Source organism: Callorhinus ursinus, unplaced genomic scaffold, assembly GCF_003265705.2.
Source record: "Callorhinus ursinus isolate GAN/ISIS: 27379988/994484 unplaced genomic scaffold, GSC_fseal_2.0 scaffold31, whole genome shotgun sequence".
NCBI classification, from domain to species: Eukaryota; Metazoa; Chordata; class Mammalia; order Carnivora; family Otariidae; genus Callorhinus; species Callorhinus ursinus.
In genome coordinates this window covers 9,045,191-9,067,597 of record NW_027397093.1, presented here as the reverse complement: position 1 = coordinate 9,067,597, position 22,407 = coordinate 9,045,191, and the positions used below count along the sequence as shown (strand labels likewise).

At 45.3% G+C, this 22,407-nt stretch overlaps 1 protein-coding gene across 12 annotated transcripts in view; it reads right to left on the bottom strand.

Annotated features, from left to right (window-relative positions):
- The window catches only part of KCNMA1 (potassium calcium-activated channel subfamily M alpha 1), a 746,792-nt gene that overhangs the window by 53,951 nt on the left and 670,434 nt on the right, over positions 1–22,407 (bottom strand). For all 12 annotated transcript variants that reach the window (XM_073878759.1, XM_073878761.1, XM_073878751.1 and 9 more), the window contains 2 exons: positions 19,479–19,703; positions 15,925–16,117 (listed from right to left, as the gene is read on the bottom strand). In XM_073878759.1, coding sequence (XP_073734860.1) covers positions 15,925–16,117; positions 19,479–19,703 — 418 coding nt within the window. The remainder of the gene's footprint in view (positions 1–15,924; positions 16,118–19,478; positions 19,704–22,407) is intronic.

Genomic DNA, 22,407 nt, shown 5'->3' with positions numbered 1-22,407 from the left:
ATGACATTCCCATAATTTACTGTCCTTCTTTGTACCCAGGGTTTGATTGATTCTCAAACTTCTTCCATTTCCTTCACTGCCGATTAGGCATTCAGAGAACTACCCACACCCACCTGCCTTGACCTCGCCTGTGCACTCCTATGGCTGGGAACCACCTGGAAGTTCATGAGTCAAAGTTCATTTCTCATATAACTCGCATTTTTGTAATGTCCGTTGCATGCTTTGCAAACTTCCCCGCAAGCACCCTGGGGTGGCTGCCAGGTCCACGGAGATGTAAGCTTACTGAATCACAGCCCCTTATGATAATCATAGATGGTTACCTTGAGTAACAAAGCAGCTAGGTCTGTGCTTCTCGCCTCAGGCTGCACCTTGGGATCTCTATCACTTGCATCCTATTCCCAGAGTCTGGTTTAATTGCTCTGGGTGAGGGTTTAACATTTCCGTGGTTAATTGCAATGTGCAGCTAAGGTGGAAAACCCCCAGGCTAGGCAAACTTGTTGAATCTGTATGCAAATATTTCTGCATACAACTAGGGGGAGGTAAGGAGAGGAACAAAGATTAGAGCCATCGTTTTATTAGGTACTTAAAGGGATCCAAGACCCCATCTCCACGTTCCCCAGGTCTCCTGGTTGAGGGCCAAAATTAGTAGTAGTATTAATAGTAGTAAGGAAAAAAGAGGCCAAGGAGGGAAGACAGGCGTCCCTATCACCCAGCTGGAGCAGCACGGGCCCCACTCTGCCAGTAGCACTACTCTGTCAGTGCGCCGCTGTCTGAGGCCGAGCCTCTCTGCTTCATAGAGAAGCTCCATTGTGTGGTGCCACACTAGCCCGTCTATGGAGGGAAAATCCCAGTGGTCATTGTCAGTCTGCCCCAGTTTGTCCTCACCTCCCCTGCAGGCATCTGTAAATCTACTGCACCCGGACTGCCCATCTCCCAAAGATGTCTTGGTCGCCACCATTATTTGTTTTCTATGCATATCTACTGACCAGCAGAATCAACAATTATTCCGGCCGCTAGGTACAAATAGATAACCCCATCTTGCTATTTGTTATTTTGGGGGAACGAATGAAAGAAAATAGTAAAACTATCCAAAAATAAAAATGACAAAAATAGCTAATGTTGCTTGATCTCTAACCGTATCCCCGTTACTAAGTGCTTTGTGTCCACTCATTCAGGGTTGCCACATGTGGTTGTGAAGGTCCTCTAAGTAGGTACAACTGTGGTCATCCCAGATGTCCCAGAGGTAAATACAGTAGGCCATGCGTGGTTGTGAAGGCTCATCTAGGTAAGCACCACTCATACTGTGGACATGGTATATTTTCATATTTATTACTTTATTCTTTTCATAGCAGATAGTGGACAAGTGTATTGTTCAAACACAATCATATTATGAACATTTGTCAACAGATGGAAGTAAAGTGTCTTGGAAAGGAGTGACTATCTCTGACTCATGTAAAGGTACTGGATGGAATAGAGAAAACCCTGTCTGATTTACTTCTCAGAGCAATCTGAAGAGCCAGGTGCAATTTGTATTCTCAGAGAAAACAGAGGCACAGAGAAGTTCAAGTGTTTGCCCAGGCCCCGTAGGTGGTGGAGCTCACATTCAAACCCAAGCTGCTAGCGCGAGAGCCCACACACGCCAACATTCAACTTGACAGCGAATCCTGTTTCTACAACTGCTGATGCTTTGTCTGTGGCCATCACCTCTTGAGATTCACACATGATCCCTCAGGGTACTTAGGTGGGGCCACTTTAACGAACCTTACTTTATAGATGAAGAAATGAAATCATAGAGTGTTTATCCAAAGTCAAATAACACATGATGGCCACAAGGAGGATTTAGAACCTGGTTCCTGACCCTAAACGATTGTGTCATCACTCTGATAGCCCCATTTGTGATTCAGCATCATAAATTAGAGCGACAAAACCCATCTGCTGAATTCTTCCTGCCCAGGTGTTCGGGCACCATTGGCTAGTCGGCTGCTAAGAGAAGGGTCCATCTCCACGTGGCCGGGAAAGCTCTCCGAAACCACTCAAAGCCCCCTGGAGCAGAAAGCAGCGATGGTTTCTGCCTTTTATTGAACTTTGGAGGTCTCGGTCCCACAGCTTCCTCAGGCCTTGGGCTGGTATAGGGCAACACCACCTGCAATGAGCCCAGGGAAAGGTTGAGGATCGGGAGCTATTAGTAAAGGTGAAAGGACTGAGGTGATTTACTAAAGAACGTTTGGACAAATCTGACAAGTTCAACATCCTGGGTCTTTGTAGCCCTTGCCCGGTGGCCAGTGGTCAAATGAACGGAGAGTGACTAAAGCCTGGAAGGAAAGGATGTGGTATTTACGAAGTATGCAACTGCTTTATCTCATTTGAGGGCAAACAAAGACAGCTCAGACTACAAACAACAGAAATGGGGATTAAATCATTCATTTGCTCACTCCACAAATCTCTACAGGCTTCTACTGGGTGTAAGGTGCTGTGCTACACATTTAAATATATTTCTAACAGTTGATGGGAGTGGGGAGCTCAGTGAAATGATAGACCAGGCCATCCTTTTGAGGGCCTATCCAGGTCAACAGTGACCTCACCTACAATCCTTTCCTCTGACACCCTGAGACCTTTAAGGCCCCGCGTTGTATCATCAGCAGACACATAGCCAAGAGCCCCTTTGTGAACTACACTTGGCCTTTCTTGCTTATGAGCCTTCTCTTACTCCTCCTCAGTCTCTTCCACCTGCCTGTAGCCCCTTTATTACTTACTGATAATTGTTTCTATTTTCAAATTCAACTCCACTTACTCTAGAGCCCCTGGTCCCAACCCCTGCTGCCCAAAGCAGCCCTTGCCTTCTCATAACACACATGGTGGTGACATCCATGTGGCTCTTATATCTGGTGGAAACTCTTTACTGGAGATATGCAACAAGAGGCTCAATGACTACTATGCTGCTGTTCTAGAATTTGGGGGATGATTTCCACTAGAACATTCCTTGAAGTATAATTGAAATATTTAAGAACCACTCATGCTCCTTAAATATCCTATAAATCCAGAACTAAAGTAATTTAAAAATCAGTTGGTTTCTTTGCAGGCCCCTTTTAAAGAAAAGAAATAAAGGTTTTAGGACTTCATATGAGTTTTTGGTTATAAATAGATGGATAAAGACAAAAATCCATTGGATGATTGGTTAGGCTCATTTGCCAGCTCTTGGCTTGAGCGTTACCATCACAACATGTGGATTAAACTCACGCCTCAGAAAATTACAAATGACTCACACCAGGCATTTTGCAAGGTACTCTGGAATGTTCCTGACCCCATATTTGTTAGATATGTGTGTTCAAGTTGTGCCATACAACTTATTTTATAATTTCCTATGGATCCCATTAGTTCCATGACAGCATGACCATGGGAAGAGTGGGGACACTAGCCTCAGCCGTGGGGTATAAAGCAAAGTATTGTTCAGGAAAAGAACTCTTGATTGACTCATCCTTACCCAGAATCTCATCAGGGCCCTTGGAGAGTCCATAGGACGACAAGACTTCTTTTACTTTTCTTTGATTATACAACCACACTTTCCTCCCAAAGGACCATCATCTGGACCATTTTTGGAGTATCACACATCCTAGGCTTGGGGGCTAGTGTGGTCTGTTTATTCTCATCTATTGCCTTTTATGGAAATGTCCACTTGGAGGGTGGGATGAATCTATAAAACCTGGAAATATTTTGTAAGCGTCCAGACAACAGAAAGCAACATCAGGGTCTCAAACTTTCCACTCTTGTACTGACAGCTCCAAAATCAAATCTATATTAACAGGGAAAAAAGCTCCAACAATTAAACTGCTCACAGAGGCAGGCTAAGCAGAGCTCTTCATACTTCTCTCAACTCTACCTTGTTTGCATAGCTGGTCAGCAAGAAAGACCAGGACCAAGAGAATCCCAATGTCTCTGATTGCTGGGGCAAGGAGGGCCAGGGACCTACAAAATGGGGATGCACAGAACAAGGACATTAAAAAAAAACAAAAAAAACCTTAGTCCCTGGGTGCAAAGAGAAGTTTAGCATGCCCGGGGATGCTTCCATGACCCTTAAAAGCAGACGTATAGATTCAGGCCTGTTCTCATGAGAATAGCACTTGTTCTCTTTTATGGAGTTGACCAATGTGCTGAGGAAAGCACAGGCTTTGGAATCAGTTTGGACATCAACTCCATGTGCTCTTGACAAGCTATGAGACTTTGGGCAAGTCGCTGAATTTTCCTGGGCCTCAGTTTTCTCATCTGTAAAATGGAGATAAATGACGTCTGCCTTAATAGGTTATCGGGAAGATTAAATGAGATATTGCATATGAATGCGACTCACCCGGTAAAAAGAAGACTTACAGTTTTTTAAAAAGAAGCATTAACGACACACGCCAAGTTTTAAGGGGGAAAAGCCTGATGTGAGGACGATGAGTTTGGCCCAACCCTGGCACCACCTGACATTTGTTTTCTGTCTCTGAAGCTAAGATTTTCTTTCCCTGCCGCTGCCCCACGCTGGGCACAGCCCGAGTGGGGAACTCTATCTGCTCTGCATGCAGTCAGAAGGAAAAGGCGATTTGGTCCATTTTTACTTTTAATCCCCCACCTCCACTCCCCGAGGAAGATCCTCATGTACAGAAGGCCGAGAAACCTCCACAGGTTCAGCAAGGCGCCCAGGCCTTCGTCTCCTGTTAACAACTATTCTTGTGTCTATGTTTCCTTCTTTTCGTCGCTGGGAATCTATTACCAGAATAGTCAATGGCGGTCTTAAGAGGATCCCTCATGGTGGTCAAATATGCTGCGTAGGACAAATTCTCCCAAGCTGAAGTCATTTAGAAAGCAGCCGCACATGCCGCTTTGCTGACATACATGTGCACCCCCGTGCCGAGATTAGTCTCGTCACGTCCGCTGAGGAGGCGCACCAGGGCAGGCCCCTCTCTATGCTGGAGACCTGCTCCAGCCCTAAGCCAGATTTTCTTTATTGGTTAGTAAGCTCTTTTAATGAAATGTACTACTCTTATTATAGAGGACTCAAAATAAGACCTAAATCACAAACCAATAAAAGAAAATTATTGGGCCGGGTATCTAAAGTTACTACCTAGAGGCTACTCCAGCATGGTTTTATAAATCTCTAAACGGTTAAGTATAATTGTCTTTCTGGTTTTGTGGACTGAAGCCAACAGCAGTTTCAGTTACAACTGAAGAAAAATATTTTAGCACAGAGCTTTTTTTCATTCGGTGGGTAGAGAGAAATGGCTTCTCCCCCACCACCCTTTCAGGAGTAGGAGAGAATATCGTGGCAGTGCATGTTATATAGGGAGCAGCTGAAAAAAATGCTTCTCTGGTTTTGGGGCAGGAGAATGTGTGTGAGGCTCTGTGTATAGGTGCGGGTGGGGGGCTGGGGAGCGGCCTTGGTGTGCAGGGGTGAGGCTGGGGGAGGACAAAAAGGAGGGACACTGGGAAGGACAGAGGGTGATATGGGAGTTGAAGTTGAGGGTGGTCTGTCAAATTAACGGAAAAGCCAGATGTGCAGCTGCTCACCCACTGCCTCTGAGACCCAGAGACAGTGCCATTCTGGAAGGACTTGAAAGCTTCCACTGAAAGACCCGTTAGAACCGCAATCCCACCAAACGCCACAGCGCTCCCTCTGGAGTAAGAATGTAGATCATTGAAAACGGAGATCCGCATGTAATAAAAATAAAGAAAATACCACAGACCCTCAGTTATAAAGGACCAAAGAATTCATCTGATCCAATGTCCCTCTCATCACAAAGATCATATCAGTGACTTTCCCTTGGCAAGTGGACATGTGGTGACAGAATGCTCACTACATTTTTAGGCAGCCCATTCTGTTCTGGAAATGTCTTCCTTATGTGGGGCTAAAATCTGGTTCTCCTTCATCATTAGCCATCGGTCCCGGTTTTCCCCATGGAGCAGAAGATAAAATGGCCCTTTCAGCCCACTACCCCCTATTCTCTTGACTGCTTGGCAAGTGACAGCTTGTCCCAGCATTTCCTCGTTCTGACCATCCCCTTGGCGGCATTCTTGAGTTTGTTAGTTTTTTCCTTCAAACCTTCGTAGCTCTTGACACACTCCCTCTCAGAACGACCAGTATGAAACAACCGTTACTCAAAATAAATCACATTTCTATCAACAAGGTTTATGCTGTCTGTCTTCAGTGATTATTTGAAACTTAATGCTCAGAGGTCTTCATTACATTCCATCCTGTGGCTTTTGCCCCAAAGTTCCAGGTTAGGAAGGTCCTTTCGAATCCTGACTTCTGCCATTCAATAATTTTGAGGTCTGAGAATCCACACAGCCTCCCCCAGAGACAAAAAAGAAGTCACATTTTCTTCTCTGGAACAGTAAAAGAAATCTCAGACTTCAGGATACGCCCTATGCCCCCAATTAATGCTGTCTTTCCAAGGACCACGGCCATACTTCCAAAGAAAAATGTCATTCCCTACTGGAGGCTCTTAACCTTTGTTGAAATGCAGACAAGGGAGAGCATCTGCTTATGTGTGGGTATCATTTAGTGTCACCTAAATGGCTGAGGGTCATGGAGGGCTGGAGGAACCGTGGTATGTGTGTGTGTGTGTGTGTGTGTGTGTGTGTGTGTGTCCGCATATATGTGTGCTGGTATGCACCAACGGACATGCTTGTGTACCTACTGGTGTGTTTGTGTAAGCCACTATATATTTTTTTAACCTGGTGGCTATAGAGAGGTGTAGAATATAGAAAAATAAACCTAGAGGGGTGAGGAAAAGCAGTCAGGGGACATTCATTTCGCGTTTTTGACATATGTTTCTTTGGGAAGTTGGGAGCCCAGCTCAGGTTGTGGAGCCTCAGCTTCTACCAACATTTTCCTCTGCCCTTTCTAAGATGATCCTCACCCTTCTGCCTTTCACCTCTCTTTCCTCAGAGCTCTCTCTGAGGCTCTTCTCCACTCGTAGAGCATGAGCAGTGGGGCGAACGTTTAGCTGTGACCCTCTCCTGGATGCAAAACTTCATCTCCACCCATCTGCTCTTTGTGGTCCCCTGATTTTCTGCCAAGTCCTATATAGAAATGAACCCTGGCTAGAACCCAAAATTACCAACACCATGTTCTCCCACAGCCAGATCCTCCGTACCTCATGAGGCCTCTTCCTATAAGTGCATCGCTGTCCCCTGTCACTGAGAAGGAAGCTCATGATCACGCAATCTGTTTTACATCTACTCTGTCTCACGGTAAAATAATGTCCCCTTCTTTTTCCAGTTCAAGGTTCCTGGTCTCCTGGATAACCACAGTTCCTACCCAGACCCCTGCAACCTCTTCTTTCCCACTCCAAACAATGCTTCACAGGGCTGCCAGATCAATCTCCCTGAAGCTCAGGTCCAAGCACATCATTCTCTCACTCTGAAACCTGCTGTAGCTCCCCAGTGCCTACTGAAATATTTATATCTTCATAACTCAAAATTTTAAAAAATCCCTCAATGCCTAACCCAAATTTCTGCCTCAGGTGTCCCTGTTGTCTTACACATAGCCTGTATTCCAGCCAGATTATACTCATCACTGTCCCTCAAACATGTCTCCAGGTCCCCCTGCCCCTTACTTCTAGTCTCTGTGACTGCAGCCAGCTCTACCTGTTTCTACCTGGTGAAATCCTATGCATTTTTCAAAGTGTCTCTCAAACCCACTCTCTTTCTCTTCCTGTCCCTCGTTAGCCTCCACAGACTGTAATTCTCTCCTGGTAATAGACCAGCATTCGGAAGCAGAGCTACACATTTGCAGAGGAGGTTGCCAGGACAGGGAATGTGCTTCATGTACCCACATCTCCCCAGCAATGCCTGGCATGCACAGTCTGGGCACACAACAGGTACTTAATAAAGGTTTGTGGAATTGGATTGACACCTTCATGACAGGTAGCATGAATCTGAGGAATGCAGAGCATATAACAGGAAAGGGAACCACAGAGGAACCTTAACACCAACATCCCAATTTAACCCCAAGGTTGAAATACACATGCTCCATCTTCTTGAAGAAACTCAAGCTCTTGAGGGGAACACACAGCTGGCTCCGGGGGTGAGCAATTGTTGCTGCTTAGTGGCAGGGTGGTGCTAGATCTCTGCACCGCTGTCTCTCAAAAGCTATGATCAAGAGGAAGGCCTGTCCACTGGGCAACTAATATCCTTCACTTATCACCGTGAGACACATGACAGAGACAAAATGGCAGATACAGCTAGTAGGCAGAAACCTGAGCCTGGTCTCCAGCACATCCCCTGCCCCCTTTCTCTCCACTTAAAGCTTTTAGTCTTGGGAAGCTGATGACAATCCAGATAATAGGAAAGAAATAAGGCAGACCAACTAGTTGAGCCAACAGCATTGTCCTAAAGAAGTAAAACAGTTTAAAGTTTGGGATCCCTGGGAGACCAAGAGACCCCGGCTAAAACCACTCCTTCACTCCTCAAGGCCTAGTTTTCTCTTCTTTCCAATCAAAATAGTAACCTCCTTACCACATACACCACCTCTGAGGACCAACTCAGGCAGTGCTTCCCAACCCTGGCCGCACACGGCATCATCTAGGAGTTTATAACACTCCTCATGGCCAGGTTGTACCCCAGGCCACTTAAACCAGAGTTGCTGAAGTGCAACCCAGCTACCAATATTTATTAGAAGTTTCTCAGATGATTACAATGTACAGTCAAGGGGGAAAACCAGTGATCTAAGAAATGCATATCATCTCAGTTGGCAAAAGGCCTACCACAGAATGGTGGCAAAAGTTCATGAGCATTAGCGTTATTATTACCGTTCTTGTTGGTGCTGATGCTGCTGGGGGTGCTTGTGGTAGTCGGACAGGCTTGGCCCTGGACTCCGAATTCTCATGCGGATGAACGGTTTTCAGCATAGTACCACCAAGCTCTGTTCTGGCTCTGCAAGGAATATTTCATTCTCCAAGCTCATCACATATTCCTCTCTCAGATCAAACCTCCCACACTTCAGTCCACCCATGCCTTTGCCTCACACCCTGTTCTTCGACCCCATGGGGACTTATTTCCTGCTTTGTTTCGGCCTCTCTTTCTATAAGCCCCGACACTGGTTTGACTTGTTTGTCTACCATCTTAGACCCGGTGGCCACTCATTTTCATATTTTCTCAACAGCTCCACGGAATCCTTCACCTCCTCTGAGTCCTCATCCCACATTAAAGCCATTTTGTATGTTTTCTGTTGTTTCTGCCAAGAACTGCAGAGAAAATCAAAGAGCTGTGTTGACCAGCACCATGGCACCATCACAAATCCAACCAACCCTAGCTGGCCCTCCCCAGTGCTCACTCATGCTCTCGCCTCGCTCCAGTCATCTCCCTGACATGTTTACTGTAATGTCTGCTCTCAGCCTTTGTCACCGTCAGTTCCCCATCCCAATTGCCCTGGCCTGTCCTTAGTTCTCCTGCTCGTCTCTGTTCCTCTCTCTGTCATTTAACAACCCTCTCCTAAAGCTTCAAACTTTCCCTCTCAATGGGGTATCACCTCAGTCTACTGTAGCCAACAAATATGGTATCTTTCTCCACATTCTAAAAAGAAAAAGGAAATCTTTTCTTTGACAAGATACTCTGAAATATCCTATTTCTTTCCCTTTCAGCACTTGAAAAAGTAATATCTGGTTTCAAATTCTCACCTCCCATTAATGCTTCAGACCCCTGAATGCCAGCTTCTACTGGCAACCAGTTATTCAGCCATTCTTGCCAAGGTCATCAACAATTTCTTGAGGGTCATATGTGCCATTGCCTTTTCTAGGACCTCATCTATATGACTTTTTTTATAGTATCTGGCAGTGCTAATCATCGCTTCCTTTCAAATCAGTTCAGCCCAACACATTCTTATGGCATGTCAACTCTGCCAGCTCCTGTGCTTGGGGCACTGGGGACATCGAGATGAGCAAAAGAAGAAGAGTCTTTGCCTCTCAAAGAGCTCAAAGTCTACTCAAGGAAACACATGTAGCAACAAATAATTAGGATATATCCGAAACAGCTATCTGGAACTTATTCAACTCTCTTCCCCTTTGGCAGCATCCACTCCTACTTCCTTAAATTTTTGCCCTCGACACCTTTCACTGGATTCTTTTCCTCTGTTTGTCCCTTTGGTGTTGACATTTCCAAGGTTCCAGTTTGGCCGTTTCCTCTTAGTTGCTCTGCCTTCTCTCCCTGGGAAATATCCACACTCAAGGCCTATACCATGTCCATCACCAATGATTTCCGAGTCTGTACCCTCAAACCTAACTTTATCCCTATAGCTGTATGTTTGTATTTCTTCTTAGATATCTTGTTAGATACCCTACTTTCAACAAATGGATGAGGACCAGATTCTTTACCATCTGCCAGAAGCCTATTTCTCCCCTTGAGTCCTCAGCTTATTTCATCACTTTTATATCCACCCAGTAGCCAACCTCAAAACTCATTATCAACTCCTCATCCTTGCTCATCCACACCTCCTTCCCACCCAACTGGCCTTCAGTGGGCTATCTTTTCGGTTTCAAATCCACCTTAATTTCTGCCTTGCCCTTGTGACTGACATCACTACAGCTGTCCTGTCAGTGCTTATCCATCCCTTCATGTCTACCGTTAACTGTCTCCCTACATAGCTCATGCTGCCATCTCTTCCCACATCTAAACCATGCTCATATTCTTGCCTGTTAGCTCTTTAAAAGGTGGATTTAATCACCATCTTCCGATCATCCCAGCCCTTAACAAGGCTGTAAGCCTGTGCTCTAGACCTGCGTTGTCCAATACGGTAGCCACTAGCCACATGCCTGTATTTAAATTTAAATTTATAAATTAAATAAAAGGGAAAAAAGCAGTTCCTCAGTCACACTAGCCCCATTTCAAGTGCTCAATAGCCACATGTATTCAACTCATCCACAAATGTTACCTCTTCTTGGAAGCTTTCTCAACTCCTTAAAATATATAAAACGAGGAGCCTTATGTACAGTTGTATTCCTAGTCTCATCCTTGTCTCACTGCACTGTGATTGTTTATGGGGGTATCTCCTCCATTCACCTGGGCCCTCAAGGATAGTGACTGGCTGCGTCCAAGTCATCTTTGTGCTCTGGGCTTTTACAGTGCCTGATGTATAGTGGGCACTCGTTTATTCCTCTCTCTTTCTCTAAAGAGTTACCCTCACGAGAAGGTTCACCAGGAAGAAACTCTAAGATGCTCACTTCATAATGTGATACAAAAGCACAAAGGGAAACTCAATCACATGCTCCCTCTTTTCAGGTGCTGACTCAAGGGGCTCTCTGAGAATGGACCCTTCCTTCCTCGGCTCACCCTCCCTTTCAAGATCACACTCAGTTCTTGTCTTTTAGAACCACGCGGAAACAGTCTGGCAAGAGCCACTGTTGTACCAGTTGATTTAAATTGAAATGTTTTCCCCAGATAAATGCGTGCTAAATAATACACCAGCTCTCCAGCCAAAGGGAAGTGACAGGCGCTCTGTAAATAAAGGCACTTAGTTGCTGGTAAAGAGCTGTAAAGTGGTTCTGAGCTGATGTTTGCTGACCAGCAAGAAGCAGCTTCACCTGCTTTATATAATTGTCACTGCAGTCTTCCCTGCTGTATATTAAAACTGCATCTCATAGACCCAACTGTCACATTGGATATACCATCCAACATGGGGTATGCCACCTTTCTCTGTAATTGTTTTTGACAACCAGGCATCACATCTCAAATCTTTTAGAAAGTGTCTGGTCCAGAATCCCTAGGCTGGGTCAGTTCTGACACCATGTGGCCTAGAACAGTGACACCAAAAGGCAATGTGAATAGAGGAGAGGGAAAAGGGAAAAGAGGTTTTGTTGGTCTCGGAGACCAAGTAATGCAGAGTGGCAAGGGTCTGAACACAAATCTCAACAAAGACTCTACCTCCTCAGTGTTAAGACACATTTTTCATGTTACACTGTATCATGTGAGGAAAACTTGCCATAAAAATGCATGGGTATTTTGGCCCCAAAGCACACATGTTTGTTCTGAGTCCACATTTCTGTCCTGCTGAGTTCTGGAGACATGGTCATGTAGCTCTCAAGACAAAGCAAAGGATGGGGTTTTATAAGAACTACAGAATAAATCATAATGAAAACTGGGTAACAGTGGCCAGGAAGCTCTGTCGTTATCACTCAGGGCAAGTTAGATTTGCTTCCCCCACTGAAAAGAGGAACACAAAATCATTTTGTACTCTAATTCCAATTCACCCGCAGTGTGGTGGTGACAAATGCCCAGATGAAGGGTAGTGAGAATATCTGAGGCCAATGAGCATTCCTGCTGGTCCAGAGTGTCTCAAGGAGGGACACAGTAGCGGGGAAACCTAGTTTGTCCCTCGAGCCCCATGGGGTAGGACAAACCCAAGGGTGGGCTGCATGATGAGCAGCCCAAGGTGAACCCAGAGCACTCACTCATCAGAGAGAAAGTCACTTCCTGCGCTGATGGCCAGGAAAGTCAGAGTGTCCCCAGAGGAGAGTGTTAGAAACCAAGGGCGAGAGAAGAGCAGACAGAGTAAGAAAACAAGGGGAAATGTGGGCTCAGTGCGTCTATAGTTCTGGCAGTCTCTCCCTGAGGGCAGAACAGACTGCTCGCCAGCTGCTGGAGGCATGGGCCCCATTCCACTGCGGACCAAGATACATCCTCTAAGCCACAAGCCCTAAGATACAGCCTCTGCCTTCTTCTGGCCCCTGCGTGCCTGTGTGCGTGTGTGAGTGCTTTCAGGGGAACAGGTGTACAAAAGAAGGAGGGCCCTTCTCTTTTTTTTTGTAAGAAAACTAAGCTCCCTTTCCCTTTCTTCCTTATCTCCTACCAAAACCCATTTTCCTTGCTTATTCCCAAGCTAAAGACAGTAAAGGGAAGGCTTTTGAGAATTGGGTATGTGCAGAAGGGAGGGAAAGCATTTTTACCAGTTTGGCCATCATCTAGGATCTGACAGGCTGGGATCTGGTTTCTGAGAGCTGGAAGGAAAACCCATGTCAGATGCACACATAACTCAATGGTGCATTGAGATTCTGATCTATGGACCTTGACGATCACAATTATTAAATTGGGAGAAAACAGACGTGCACTTTTCTGCCCCTCCAGCTCAGTTCCATCTCCCCCACCCTGCCCCCCTAAGGGACTGCTTCTCCTGCTTCTGCTTCTCTCCATTCCCCTTGCTAGCTCCTGCCAGAAGAAGAGGAGCATCTGATTGGGTTGGTCAGTTTGTTCACTGGACCGGGTGTTGTTAGCTTGCAGATTATTGTGCCTTACAGCAGGGCACATGAGTCACCTGGGGACCCCGTTAGAATGCAGATTCGGATGTAGGAGGTTTGGGGTGGGCATGAGATGCTGCATCTCTAACAAGCTCATGCTGGGGCAGAGTTGGGAGGACATACATGGAAGAACAAGTACTTAAAGGCAGGAACCAAACGGTGGCTTGCCTCTTCCACTTCCTAGAAGGTCAGCTTACGGTCTCCTCATACCCTCTGTCACCTGCACTCCCTGCACAGGCAGGGCAGGCAGGAGGCAGGTTCTGGCTCTCCAGGACACAGCGGGGTAGGTAACACTCTCGTTCAGAGCCTTGACATGTTGCTCTGCCTGCAGCCCGGCTAAGCAAGTGGATACCAAGATTTAGACTAGGGGAGAGACAGAGGTTGGTGGCATAGAGAGGTGAAAACCAGGCTTCAGACTGGATCAGTCAGGGTTGCCTCAAGCCACTCCTAACAGACACATGAAAAAATGCTCCACATCACTCGGCATCAGGGAAATACAAATCAGAACCACAATGAGAAACCACCGCACATCAGTCAGAATGGTTAAAATGAACAGCTCAAGAAATAACAGATGTTGGCGAGGATGCGGAGAAAGGAGAGCCCTCCTACACTGTTGGTGGAAACGCGAACTGGTGCAGCCCCTCTGGAAAACTGGATGGAGGTTCCTCAAAAAGCTAAAAATAGAGCTGCCCAATGACCCAGCAATTGCGTTACTAGGTTTTTATCCAAAGGATACAAAAGTGCTGATTCAAAGGGGCACTTGCACCCCAGTGTTTATAGCTGCATTATCAACAATAGCCAAACTATGGAAAGAGCCCAAATGTCCATCAACTGATGAATGGATAAAGAAAAGAAGTGTATGCAGTGGAATATTACTCAGCCATTAAAAAGAATGGAATCTTGCCATTCACATCAACATGGGTGGAACTAGAGGGTGTTATGCTAAGCGAAATAAGTCAGTCAGAGAAAGACAAATATATGATTTCACTCATGTGGAATTTAAGAAACAAACAGATGAACATAGGAGAAGGGAAGGAAAAATAAAGTAAGATAAAGAGGGAGGCAAACCATTAGAGACTCTATAACTAAGAGAACAAACTGAGGGTGGCTGGAGAGGAGGTGGGTGGGGGGATGGGGTGGCTGGGTGACGGGCATTAAGGAGGGCACTTGTTGGGATGAGCACTGGGTGTTATATGTAAAGTAACGAATCACTAAAGTCTACCCCTGAAACCAATACTACACTGTAAGTTAACGAACTTGAATTAAAAAAAAAAAAGCAATGAAGACTAGAAGCCACTCTATTCCAAGTATGAAGAAAATCAGATATTGACGCAATCATTGGAAGGGCCGTTTCACTTGCAACACGAGGTGGAATTTTCCACGGGAGGTGCTGGAGACCTCAAGGCAACTCGAAGAAGGCCACAGCAGCCCCCTCAGTCCCTAGCAGCAAAGCCAGTGATGCTCAGAACGCTCCCCTAAGAGCTGCTTTGAACCTCGCATCTGCTCAGGGTCGGGCTGCCACTGCCTCCAAAGAACTAAGGCTTCTTTCCCTTTTCCAAATTCTAGATCTCGTCCCTGGGCCCCATTCTCCTTGGCAGACGTTGGTGCAGAACCGTGCAGAGAAGAGGATTCCAGGAACGGCTGTTCCCAGGTTTGCTGCACCGTTGAACAGCTGTGGTAAAGAGATGGTGCTGAGCTGACAGAAGCTCATGCACGTGCAGCATGACCGGTGTGGGCGGCATGACGGAGCTGAGCTCTCCCTTGTCAGTAAGATGGCACTGCTCATCCCAGCAGCTATAGTTCTCCTGGGCCCTGCTCCCTCCACCTTCAGTCCTGGAATGATGGGATTCAGGCCCCCATCAGGCCCCCAGGGCCACCCGTCTGGTGAAACACTTACGGCAATGATCCTGCTGTTCATGGCAAGCCTGCACCGAGGCCTCACATCCCATCCTGCCGAGGCCCTGATTAGTGAGGCTGTTTGTTACGAGGTTTGGCTGTGCTGTCTGAGACTTCTAGATGACATCTTTACTAGCAGCTACCTGCCCAGGATCCCAGGGAAAATGACAAGGAAGATGGGGGCAGAGCAGAGAAGGCAGATGTGCATCATTTAACTCTGTCGTGCCTCCTGCAGAGAATGGGTGACCCGAGGAGCATCACCTCTTGCTAAATGACTTCTTGTGTCCATACTGTCCCCCCCTGTCCAGGGGTCACCATCCGTAGGTGGGCGTATAACAGGGTAAAGCTTAACAACCCCATGCAATAATAACAATGGCAAAGCTTAACATAGGTCAATGGCAAAAATATATACTGGAGAGAAACATTGGGAATTGTTCCGGCAGCATCTTTGCAGTGCCTGATTTAATCAGGGGACCCTGGTCATCAAGCCACTGTTTGGGAAGACTGAGGGGGTGGCAATTTAAAGGCTGCTTTCCTCTCTGGGACAGCAGCCTATTCTGAGTGTGGGTGTTCAGGTCTCAAGCCTGCTTCCCGCAATGGTAAGAAGAGGCAGTGGATGCCCCTTTGAAAGCCATCCCAGCGACCGCGGGTGTCACTGCCAGGCAGGCTGATGTGAGCCTCTTTGAATTACTGAGTGAAGGATATCCCTCTTGCCAGCCCCTGTCCCCTGTAGGCACAGCAGAGAAGTATTACAGGCTGTCCTTACCTTGGGAATTAGCCTGCAAGACCCCGATGCTGTCATCAAACTGCATAGATTTGATGTTGAGTGACGCCAAGATGCATTCCTTGTCCTGCAGCGAAGTATCATCAATATTATTCTGATTGGCTGACAGGATAACGCACATGTCACAGAGGTTGATGTTGACGGCCCTTAAATCAGCCCGACTTAATGGTGTACCCTTTGGCATAGAGGAAAGGAAAAAAAAGAAAAAAAAGAAAGAAAGAAGAAACAAAAGTGAGACCGAGGGACAAGAGGGGAAGAGGGGGAAAAATAAAAACAAATTAAAGATTGAGCCAGAGCTTTGGGAAATTATTTAACAAGTATCTTTGTTATGCCTTGACATTAAGCTGGCCTAACTACATTCAAGGGAATAGGAGCTGTGTGCTAATCTAAAGGGTAGTCAGTGCTGATGGCGGCATTTCAGGCTTGCTCTCCACACTCAATCAAGCTGTTGCTAACAAACGAGGGAGAGGAATAATGCCAAGGTCCTACATCTTCTTCCTGCCTGGAAATTGTCTTGATTTAAGAAACTGTCCTGTGGCAACCTCTGGCTTTCAGAACATCACGAGGGGGTGGGTTTCGAATGCCTGTTTATTTAATAGCAGGTCACTTCTGTCTCGGGCAAAAACAGCAGCTCCAACTAGAATTTCCAATGCAGTCGAGGGGAAATAGCCAGTGAGCGTGGTGTGATGAGGGGGCTCTGATGGCGCTGCTCCACCTGGAGGAGGTGGGAGGGTTGGAAGGAATGTGCATCTTGCAAAGGGGCAGGGGAAAGGAGTTAAGCTTCAAGTCATATAATTTTATTGCATATTTTCAGCAAGAAAAAAACAAAAACAAAAACCAAGAGGGGCTCCTAGGTGGCTCAGTCAGTTAAGCATCCGGCTCTTGGTTTCAGCTCAGGTCATGATCTTTGGGTCGTGAGATGGAGCCCCACACCTGGCTCTGCACTGGGCATGGGGCCTGTTTAAGATTCTCTTTCTTCCTCTCCCTCTGCACTCCCTTCCCTGCTCCCTCTCTAAAAAACAAAACAAAACAAAAAAACAAGAAAATCACCTAATTGACCAACAACATAGGGATGGTTGAATACACCACCGGACATACGTTCAAGGGAAGTCTATGCAGCAGGTAAAGAGACCAAAACAGTTCTCCATGTAGGCATAGCTTTGGAAGAATCTCTGAAATAGTGGGATAAGTTGGGGACGGGGGGAAAGGCACACACAAAAAAGTTGTAGATAATTCAAAAAGTATGATTTCATTTATGGAAAAAGAAACCCACAAAATAAAACTATATATTCATGAATATACTGATAAATGCATGTACATTCAGAGAGAAATTTCAAGAAAAAGATACACTAAACTAATAATAGTAATTACCTCTAGGGAGGAGAATAAGATTGGGGGTAAGGGAAAAAGTTTGTTTTTGACTTTACATACTTCTGTCTTGTTTGAATATTTTATAACAAGAATGTATTTGTATATTACCGGTATAATTAAAAATAAATAAGCCAGTAAACAGATTTTTTTAAAAATCCCGTAACAACAAAAAGCAGTGGGGGGGAAAGAAACAGAACAAGGAGGTAATGACAGAGAGGTAGAGAATGCAAGCTCAGGTGAAATAAAAGGATTAGTGCTAGAGGGGAGAGGTGTGACCTCCACAGGCTCTGTGCCCCTAGGAGGGATCCTAGGTCAGCCCATGCCGGGGCTCCCCAGGGGCCATATGGCCTCATTTTGGAATTCACATACTGGGTTCTCCAGCCTGAATCCAGCTTCTGCTTTGCCTACATGGGGATCTGAGTTGCCTTCAACTCACTGACCGTATAGGGAGGGGGTCTGCCAGCTACCAGATATCCTTGGATCCCTTCCTCCCAGTCTCCCTCCTGGAGAAGGGGCTTTGAGCTGATGGAACTTGGCTGCACAGATTGAGACCATCAACCGTCTTTTATGACTCAGTGACAGTCATGATTCTGCTCTCAGACCCCAAAATACTGCTGCAAAGTGATATGATGGAGGAAGAGGCATTTAGTGCTATGGGGCTGGGAAGCTACTAGGCTCTGGAGCAGTATCTTTTGAGAGGAGAAGAACCCGACTTTTCCAGGGATCTCTTGGTACAAAATAAGTCTGACCAACTTCCTGAATCATTTCACCAGTGCATAAGCCTCAATTGCCTACATCCATATTCTTTTAATTTTCACCTTGTAGGGAATCCAGCAGTAATCGTGATATAAGACAATCCCTGCACAGTTGTATACACATGATTTCAAAACTCAAGAAATACAAGTGACATACATAGAAACACCATGTTTCTGTGGGCTGGCTCCAGATGTGGGGCACTGTTTAAACAATGAAATATGTGAAGACAGAGATGAAGGCCCATTTTGTACAAACATATTGTGCTTGAGTGAGCTAAATTTTGGAGAGTTTAAAAAGGACCTGCAAATATGAGAGCTGATTCATATGCATACCAACAGGTGAGTGCATGTATGGAAGAGTACAAAGAAGGAAACACACACACACACACACACGCATGCATGCATGTGTACACACACACAGGCATGTGTACACACACACATGCATGTGTATACACACACACACACACACACACACACAGACTCATGTAGCCCCGCAAAATAATAAGCTCTTTTCAAAATACTTTTAGACCCCAGTCCCGTGGGACCAGGGGACCATGTGGAAAAGCACATGTAGGAAGACAATCGTGGAAATACACACTCAAATCTACGATGACTGAAATTAGAAAGGTATATATCTGTTTATGCTTTTCCATGCATAGGACTATTTGTTTTTCTTCAGGTGACTGTTTTTAACTCCCTGTGTTTACTAAAGCAGTTTACTAGTTTACTAAATCTAGAATTGTTTAAAAGTTTATGAAAAATATATTGATTAGTGATTAGGAAGTCATTAGATGACTCCAAGATCATGTATCCCATGTCCTTACACTGACTTATAGAGTCTCAAACAGTTCCTAGGATTTTTTAAAATCAAGACTATCCCATGCACATATGTGCCCATGAAAACATTGCTAGGCTTCTAAATGAATGGGAGGCAGGGAGTGGCCAGCAGAAGGGATTGGCAGCAGGAATAAAGAAAGAACTCTTAAATGCACTTGGTTAAAAACATAAAGTGGTACAACCAAGATTTATAGAAGCGTTAATAATGTCATAAATAAAATGACAGAAGTAGTTCCATAAGTAAATTCTGCTATAAGTGTCATAATATCTCAAAGCACTAGGTTTGGGTGCGCAAGAGAGAGAGGGTAGAGACACTGATATGGTAATGCATTTGATACCAGCCTAACTTTATGCTCGATGAGCAGCTGAACTTGGTTGCAAATTCCTTTTAATAAGGTCTCCCAGGGTTTAGCTATTCCTAGACAGAGCAGAGGGGAAGGGCTGAGTCCTCAGGCCCATAACCAGATGAAGAAGCAGACGCATGATCAAAGCTACAACTATCATATCCGTCTGGGATTTTCTTTTGTGAAGGGAAAGAAGAAAAAAACATCACTAATGTGACCCTGGACTTACGGGCAATATGGACACTTTGGGGAAGTTATGAAGCGTCTCCCATTCCCGCTTGAGGTACTCAATGGAGCCCACAAACACGATGTGCTTGAGCTCATGGTAATGAAAGTTGCTGGCACGAAGTGGCATCACCAGGTTCCGGAGGCCGATCAGGGCTGAGCTGACATCACCAAAGATGCAGACCACGACGTGACCGCTCAGGACTGTCATGGCAGCTTCACTTCGAGTCTGCAACAGGGAGAAGTGTACCAGCATTGGAGAAAAGACCTCAGAGATTGTGGTAAGGATTAAAAAAATCACTTTCATAAAGATAAACATTTGTTGAGTGCTTACTATGTGCTTTCATTTTTATTTCATCAATGTTACAGTCACGCCATATGTATTTATAATTTGAGTATGTGTGTATACATTATACTGGTGTAATAAGTATATATAAACATATATCCACACATAACATGACCTTTTTTGACAAAGATTTAAGAAAGTTATGCCATAATACATATGAGCCGGTGCTCTTTCCTGATGATTTTTAGGGGGGGGGGAAATAAGAGGGAATAGCAATATTTATGTTGCTTAGAAAAGAAGTCTTAGTTTCCATGAAATTGTTGATAAAATAAGCTGCCTTTTCTGGCTCTCTTGCTGAAATGATGATAAAATGGTAAGATCTATGCTAAGTCTCAGCTTGAGAAGTTTGAATTTTGAGTTCTGGACTCACCAATGGGATTTCACACTACATCATTACATCAGTAGGTAGAATATAACATCCTAAGCCAGGGGCTGGCAAGCTATGGCCCACAGGCCAAATCTGGTCTACACCCTGCTATTGTTTGGCTAGAACCAAGGCAAGATTGGTTTTTACATTTTAAAATGGTTGGAAAAAAAAGAAGATTTCATAATATGTGAAAATTACATAAAATTCAAATTCCAATAAAATTTTATTGCAACACAGCCAATCTTATTCATTTAGGTATTGCCTATGGCTGCTTTTACATTACAACAGCAGAGCTGATTAGCTGTGACAGAGACCATATGGCCAGCAAGATCTAAATTATTTATTAGATGACCTTTTGTAAAAAGAGTTTGTCGACCCCTGTCCACTGCTGCTTTGTGGTTTCCAGGTACATTCCTGGAGAGGCCCACCTGGGTAAGTCATCAGAGGAAGACTCCCAAAGAACAATTAAAAGGATCTAGAGATCGATCAGCAAGAGTAATAAGCCCATGTCCTCCCCCGACCCTAGGCTTGATCTCAAATGAATGAATAAAATCACCCCAGGGAATGGAGGACCCCAACTTCCCATGCAAATGATTAGCCACTGCCACACTTTTGCTCACTGTGTTAGTGAAGGAGGCCACTTAGTGGGCCTTTCTCCACTCCTCCGTCTGGTCCAATACCTCCCATTCTTGCCTTCCTTCCTCTCGATCCACCCACTGCATGCCTGGATGGCCCCATGTGGCTTTTGGGGAGGCATATTAATGTCCACTGCACATATCAAACTCTGTTTGATTTAATCCCTAGAATTGACTGGTGTATTGATTGTTTAAATGCCAATATTACAATTCACGACAATGTCAGGGTTATTACAGTAACCCCCAAGGAGAAGAAGAAGCCAGCTTTCACTGCCTGATCGTTAGAATAAAGCAGGGCTGTCACCATTATCGGTTTCCCTCTGCAATAGCCCAGGAACACCTAAGACAGGAGCTGTAAGATATATCTTAGAAACAGTGACCAAGGAGGACCCACTGGGAAGTCAACATCCCATTTCACTGCTTCATGGAGAAGACCTAGAGTTAGTTTTCTTGGCTGCTTGGAAGTCTGAGTGCCCAGATACCGTTAGCAGAGCATCAACCAGTCTGTAATATGCTGTGATGGGGTTTCTAATAACTTTTAACTGGAGTCTAGCTCTGTTCAGTGAGCTTGAGGTATACAAACTGGGTCCAGAGCGGGGGTTGGAAACCTACACTGGGAAGTGGGTAAGGCTCCAGTTAGCAAAGTGGCTGACCACAGGAGCTTAGCTCTGGGGACCGAAACACCAATCCTTAGACTGGCCATAGTAACATCACCTGCAGAATCTTGTTGGATCCCAGTTCCTGGAGAGTCTGATGCTACCAGGCTTAAGACCCACTAGAGAAACTACTCTCATGTACATCTGGTGCTTCTTATACATCTTTGAAGGTTTAACCCAAGCTGGGCCTTAATGGCCTTAAACCCTTCAAAGAACAATTTGTTTGCATCCAGTAAGACTTCTCTGGCCACTGAGATACACAGCCTAGTCTTCTCCCCCAGATTTGAATAGCATTTTGTGCCTCATAACACTTAGCTTTAAGTACACTGTTTCATAGTTACATTTTATATCTTCTAATTAGATGATCATTTCCTCAAGACTGAGGCCACTTCATATTTTCTAACCCCAGAGCAGTTAGTGTCCTGCACCCAGAGGGTCCATGCAACCCCAAAGCATCTTCACATAGCTGGCTCTTCTGAGTATTCTCATCTCTGCTCCAATGGGACTTTGGCGAGGGCTTCTTGGACCACACTGTCTAAGTAGCACCTCCTGGTCCCTTTCTAGACCATGGCCCTCCTTGATTGGTCTTCATAGCACTGGATCCGTGTCTGAAATGTTTTTCTATCTTCATTTATTTACCTGGAGATCTTCTCTTTGCCTCCCCTGGAACATAAGCTCTATGACAGCAGTCATTGTCAGGGGCTTTACCCCTAGCCGCAAAAGCAGTGTCTAGCACATAGACGGCCTGTTATAAATGTTTTGTTAAATGATGTTACTTTTCAGATGACAGAAGCAGTAACTCACTTCCCTAAACTCTTTCATGCCAGAGGGGATTTTGTTTGGATGTCAGTTAGCCATACCCTCTTCAGGAATACTGGTAAGCCATTAAAACCCTGGATTCCAGATATGATACCCAGCCCTTTTACCTG